General features: G+C 43.8%; 1 protein-coding gene across 1 annotated transcript in view; it reads right to left on the bottom strand.

The window, feature by feature from the left end:
• Positions 1-1,579: 1,579 nt before the first annotated feature.
• TRPM4 (transient receptor potential cation channel subfamily M member 4) overlaps positions 1,580-6,451 on the bottom strand; it is a 33,917-nt gene continuing 29,045 nt past the window's right edge. Inside the window, exons 22-25 of the mRNA XM_054994907.1 lie at positions 5,549-5,681; positions 4,257-4,329; positions 3,912-4,008; positions 1,580-3,344 (exon numbers count right to left, since the gene is read on the bottom strand). Coding sequence (XP_054850882.1) covers positions 3,340-3,344; positions 3,912-4,008; positions 4,257-4,329; positions 5,549-5,681 — 308 coding nt within the window. The 3' untranslated portion in view covers positions 1,580-3,339. The remainder of the gene's footprint in view (positions 3,345-3,911; positions 4,009-4,256; positions 4,330-5,548; positions 5,682-6,451) is intronic.

Below are 6,451 nucleotides of genomic sequence, written 5' to 3'. Positions count from 1 at the left end.
GGAAGAGACTGAACTGTAGAGAAAACACAACGAGGCACACAACATACCTGCTTGCCTGTAGACCAGGAGGAATCTGCTATGGAGAGTGTTGACGGAGCAAATTTGCTTCTGTTTCCTCAAGGCTAGTAACCAGAACTTATTTATATATTCAGAAACACCTTATTCTGAAAGAAATCCATAAGAATGCTACAAAAGCACAAGGTCAGAAACCACCTGACGTAATTCCAAAGACTGCCTGTATAATATTACCAACAAAGCAGTGGGTACAAGCATGCAGGTTAATAACCCAGCCCTTGATCGGCCACTGATGTTTGCTTAAACCCTGTTTTTCTTCTCTGTGGCGATCCAAAGCCGTCTACATCTCCACCCTCTTCTTCCTTTTCCCCTAATTAAAGCAAATTCAATGAGAAGAATGATGAAATCTCATTTTCTTATGGCATTTGCTTTAATCTGAGAGCTACCAAAAGCAACCCTAAAGAGTGATCCTTTTAACCCACTGAAGTCAAAGGGTGTAACTGAGAGAGCATTCTAAATACAAAGATTTGATTTTAAAGGAGTCTGACTACTGCTGTTCCTGATAATAAGTAGCCAGTAGGTGCTCACTTTAGGAACAAAGGCCTGAAACCATGCCTTGAATCCTATATAGTAAAAAGGTTGGGTAAGAATACTATAAATACATTTGCGCACTTCCCATCTACTTTTGTATGTATATGTCCTTGTTCTATCCACAATGAAATTCAAGGCAGTGCACATAGAATTTCCAGGCAGTCTCCCATCCTAGGGCATTGACCAGTCCCAGGCCTGCTTAGCTTCCAACTTTACCTATAACCAGGGCTTTTTTTCAGCTGGATCATGGTGGAATGGAGTTCCAGCACCTCTTGAAAATGGTCACATGGTCAGTGGCCCCACCCCCTGATCTCCAGGCAAAGGGGAGTTTAGATTGCCCTCTGCACAGCCGAGCGGTGGAGAGGGCAATCTAAACTCCCCTCAGAGGGCGGGGGCCACTGACCATGTGACCATTTTCGCCAAGGGTGATTTAAACTTTAAAAAACTCCCCCCTTGTTCCAGCTGACCCAAAGTAATGTCATTGTGCGGTCCTGAGTTCCACCACTGAGTTCCACCACCTCTTTTTCCCAGAAAAAAGCCCTGCCTATAACATGAACCTATAACTGGGTCACAAAACCCACAAGATCCTTAAATGCAATGGACAGCAAGGCTCTGTAACAATTGTGTACAGAAGAGGAAATTAAGGCAGGAGCAGTTTTTTAATTTTATAGTAATGTAAAGATTAGAAAAGCTTATTCCTTTCTTCCAAACAATTATTCTAGGTACAAGAGCCAATGAGGATTTTATAGAGATCCTAAGGAATGCGCTTTTCTCTACCTTGTCACAAACCTTTTCTGGTTTCCCCTACTGTCAGGATGGGAAAGCTAGAATGATTTGTTTTTAAACTTAATTGTGATGACCCTTTAATTCTTGTTCAAAAACATTAGAGGCTTAAGAATATTTTTAGAAAAGTTTTATCAATACAGTTAAATCAATCTATTACAAAATAACAAAAATCATTACAATATTTAAAAACAACAGTACACCTTCATTCTGTTATTTACTACAATATTTTAAAACCCTCTTATGATTTGCTAATATTTTTTTTAGTAGCATGAGAAAAAAGTAGTATTTCTTAAGCAACAAAAGCTGGGGATATTGGAGGGTGGGAGTGGAATCTTTTAAAATATGTTTTACAAATAGAGGGAGGGCACAAAACACAGGGAAATATTCCATTTTTTCCTGAAAAAATTCCAGTTCTTCTTGCTTAAGAAATATTATTGTATCTCAGACAGAGCTCTCTTTTCCATAATCTATTTATTCATATCCATAGGGGACTCTGCCTTCCAGTGCATAATATACGGCTTTCTGCAATTAACAGTGTAATCTTAAGCAGCCTTAAACCTTTCTAAGTCAACTGTCTCAAAACTGGGTTGTGTTTATAACCCAGAAGTCACCACCCTTGTTGAAACTATGTAATCAGATACTTAAGAGTTGTGATCTTTTTATCTTTTTTTTAAAAACCTGGTACTTGAAGTTGAGTGTCTCTGAGCAGGAGTAGCGCTCTCTTCTACCTGCTTAAATTGTTAGAGTAAGCCATGTTGAAATCCCAATGCACCATAAAATTTACTGGATTACCTTGGCCTTTTCAACCTAGCCCCACAGGGTCATTGAGAGGAGGTGAAAGTAATGTATGCTGTCCTGAGCTGCTTGGAGAGTAAACATGTACAAAGTACTTAAATCTGAAGAGTCATCTTCCTAATCATGCACCAAGTGTCATTCTTGTGTGATGAATATGCAACCTGATTTGTCTGGAAGATTGCCTAAAACAGGGAGGGCATAATTTCCGTTTTGCACCATGCAGGATCACAGCCTGATCTATTTTGTCCAGAATTCTTGGTGAGAACCCCAGCAACCCACAGGCACTAGGTGGTCTGTGGGCAAGTGACCTGTAGTATACCAGCAGGCCATGATCTGCCTTCTGCCTCTTCCTGCTCTAGAGGCTGCACATAGTCCTGTCAAGTAGCTTGCCTGCTTAGCATAGCATTGGCTACTGCACTAGCTGAGAAGCAGCCAGGAATGAGGTCCTTCAGTTGGAGGGTGGGGCGCAGCACAGGCTGTCATCCTAAAGAGAGATGGCGCTTGAATCCACTCTTGCTCATGCGTGTAACCCTAAGACAAATTGTGTTAAATACAATAAATCTAACCAAAGGAGCCATCCACTTGCTAATTCATTTACAAAACAGAACTATCATTCTTCTTATTATTTGTTATTATTTCTCGCTCACAGATTTCTTTATTATTTGCACTATGATCATTCTCACAGCAATCCTGAGAGGTAGATTGTGTGTATTCCCATTGCAGAAATGGAAACAGCAGTTTAAGGAATTCATCACTGAGTTGAAAATCAATACCTATATTCTCTCTCCACAGGCTCCCGGAGAAGCCCTCCCTTCATCCCAAGTACGAGAAGCCCAGAATGGTCCAGCAGCAGCAAGATTTCTGGGTTCACACAATAGTTCCCAGTCCCCTTTTGAGGTTTGTGGCATGTAAAATGCAGGAGGACTGTGTATCACTGTATGTGCCGCTGCGAGCGTTGAGAAGATTCTTTCTTTGGGAATCGTGGAATCTCAAGTTTCTGCAATTCTTGTCACAGGGTCTGGGGAAGCATAAGCTGTGCCCAGTTTTCTCAGGTTCATGACATGATACATCTGGATTCTGAGGGTAACAGATGACCTGGGCGCTGTATGCTTTGGAAATGAAGTGTGATTCTGCTTGTGCTTGCACGGAGCATCAGTCTGTAAGGAAAAGACCAGCATGTGAATCTGGGATTGTGGTTGCAGACTTTGCCACAAGGGGGCACTACACTGCAACTTGCTAACCAAACTAAGCAACTTGCTAATCAAACTAAATACAGGCTGCATCCTCAGGGCAAGATTTCTCCGCTTGCCCGTCATTGCTGCAGCAAATGCAGAGTCAGAGGCTGCCTATCCACTAGGCAGCCCTAGGCAATTTAGCTAGAGCTCCAGGGGGGGAGGAAGTGTCAGGGGTGCCAAATAATGGTCAGCCCTGCACTGCCCTGGTCCCAGTGCCACCACCTGGGTTGCCACCCAGACCAGCTAGTGAGTAGGAGTGTGCAATCGGTCTAGCTGGTCTAAGGCACCAAAAGCCCTTGGGCCAACCCTACGTAGACCCAATTGTACTGGAAATGGAGTATTCATACAGAAGTTTTGCGTAGACGTTCCTCCGCCAGCTGTCATTATTCCTGTTTCCCCCCACCTCACCACTGGAGGGCATTGCATATGAGCATACTCTTCTTCTGTATGAGGAGGAAGTGACACTCAAGGAGATCATTATTAACTCACCCTTTTTACGTGCTGGAGGAGCTTTCCTTCCTTTTGCAATGTCGCTCTGAGCCAAAACATCCACCATCCAGGCCAGGGCAGTGGTGCAGTATTCCATCTATGGGAAGCAGGTTTGGGGGAGGGGGAGGAGAAATGAAGAGGAGTTGCTGTCTTTGGGAGGGTAGTGCCTACTGGGAGAAGTGCTCTCCGAGGTCTTGAACACATATATGTGCCTCCCCTGCTCCCACCTAATTAATTTAGCTGCCACTCCACCTCCCTTTGGAATGCTGCTGTTGCCTAATATCTCCCACAGATTTCTCATTTCTTCCCCACTCCACCTCCTCAGTCCCACATTGTTCCTTCTACCTCTGTCTCCAGGGTCCGCAGGCGACGCTCTGATTCCTTGATCTCCGAAAGCTGCTTCAGAACCTGATCAACTCTGCAGGATTAGAAGTGTAAGGCAGTTAAAAGAGGGATGTTGTCAGTCAACCCCTTCCATGCCTCTCTGGAGGCCACCCATCAACCCATTCTTTCTCTCTGACAACTACCTGGATTTCCTTCCCGTGCTCTCCTCCATACTGTATTCACACACTGAAAGGTTTTGAGTAAACACACAGCAATCCTCTCATGAACATTCTTCGCAGTACTAGACACACAGTAAGCCCACTGCACAATTGTATATGTTGTACTCTCTCTCAGGATGCATAACAATATTATAGTAAAAAGAAGAAGAATTGAGCGACTCACCTTGACACCCCCCCACCCACCCTATCCTTACATGTCTGTTCAACCAGTAGGAACCAACACTTTTTGGGAGACGTGCTGAGGAGACAGTTGTGGCCTTCACCAAGTGAAGGGGAATCACAAATTTAAGAAAGAAAAAAGCCAAATTTAGTGTGTGACTAAATGGGAATTGGATCCTAGGTTTCTCCACCCCTAATCCTTCATGCTATCTACTATATATCTCTGGCTGTACACTTGATCTCTTAGACTGTGAGCAGAGTTTGTATCATTTTAACTTTTGTACCTGGCTTCATTTTTAAACATGATAACAATCAGTGTTTGCTGAAATAGTCTGCTCATTCCCTGGAACCTCCAGTGCAACTGCAGTGTTTTACTTGTCCCTCTTTATTTTCTCCAGCTCCTGACAGAGTGACCTGCCTACTCTCTACAGCCCAGTCACAATTTTTAAGCCCCTCCCCATCCAATTGAAGTATCTTTACATGTTACAGACAACACAAGTTGGGTTTGGGGTTCTCATCCTGTATCAAATGCAATTTTCAGGTACTTCTCCATTCCCATGCAAGCTGTGCCCAATTTAGACCAGGGTGTGGCACTTCAGCCTCCCTTGCCTATACCATTTCCCCAACTTGAAGCAGTCCTTTTGGGCAGTGTGCTATTTCAGGAAACCTACAAGTTCCCTGGGTTTCTCCAATTTTTTCTCCTATTCCAGCCTCCATCGAAGTCTTTCCTCCAGCCTAGCTGCCTGCCTCTCCTCCTGTTCTGTTGCTGTCATTTTGGGAGAACAGGAGAACAGACAACAGTCTTCCAATGGTGTGGGGAACTTCCTCCCGAACAGTATCTCCTGTACACTGATTGGCTCTCCCAACCCACCCACTCCCTTTGCCATTAGCTCCCTTCTGTTCCCCTTTGCTCACTTCTGGGAGGTTCGCCGGAGTCGCTCCGTATCACAATCTCGTTTCTGCCGTTTCTGAGCCACTAAATAATTTTCCTTCTGCACTGACTCCCATGTGAGCAACCGTCCATCTTGGGTTGCAGAAAGTTCCAGAACTATTTGGGGGAAAAAAACAGGATCGCATGTGGTTTTGAAAGGAGAATAACATTGGCCACAAGGCAGAAGATACTGAATCAGGGCAAGTACTACTTAGCGTTCATAAATGACCCTCAGTTGTGACAGGGTAGGTGGGGGTGTTGTGGCAACATTTACCAACAATTCCAAACGCCAAGTAAATTGTGAAGCTCTGAAAGGCATATTTATTTATTTAAATGTTTCTCTTTTCCTTGCCTGATCTTGAGGCAATTAACTGGTCATTTGATGACTGAACTCAGAACATGGGATTGAAATTCAACCAACTTTTATACTGGTGAAAAAGTGAGGTGGGTCCCTTCTGAGTGACTGCCGAAAAAGGCTATGTTGGGTATTGTGGGACAGTCACGTGGGACAGGATCTGTAGGAGGGAGAAGATTTTTTTTTTAAGTTTTTTTTATTTTTTAATTACTAACAATACAAAGGAAAGAAGGGGGGCATAGGGAAGGGAAGAAAAAAAAACACACAACAGCACAAACACTACATCTACAAATAATGCTTTCCCTTCATACTGCCATTGTTTAAAATCAAAACTTTGTGAAATACTGTTGGATTGGTAGACCTTGCAAAATACAGATTATAATCAAGATTAGGTCTTCCTCTCCCCCCCCCCCCCTGTGCCTCGGACACAGTTCTCTCTGAACAGCTGCAGTCGCCGCGCTCGTTCCTTCCTCCCCTCCCCCTTCAGACTTGGAACCCTGGAGAAGAATTGAGTGAAAAACTGGCTGCATCC

The sequence above is a fragment of the Eublepharis macularius genome, chromosome 12, assembly GCF_028583425.1.
Source record: "Eublepharis macularius isolate TG4126 chromosome 12, MPM_Emac_v1.0, whole genome shotgun sequence".
NCBI classification, from domain to species: domain Eukaryota; kingdom Metazoa; phylum Chordata; class Lepidosauria; order Squamata; family Eublepharidae; genus Eublepharis; species Eublepharis macularius.
The sequence above is the reverse complement of the archived record's forward strand: the minus strand, read 5'-3'. Positions and strand labels throughout refer to the sequence as shown.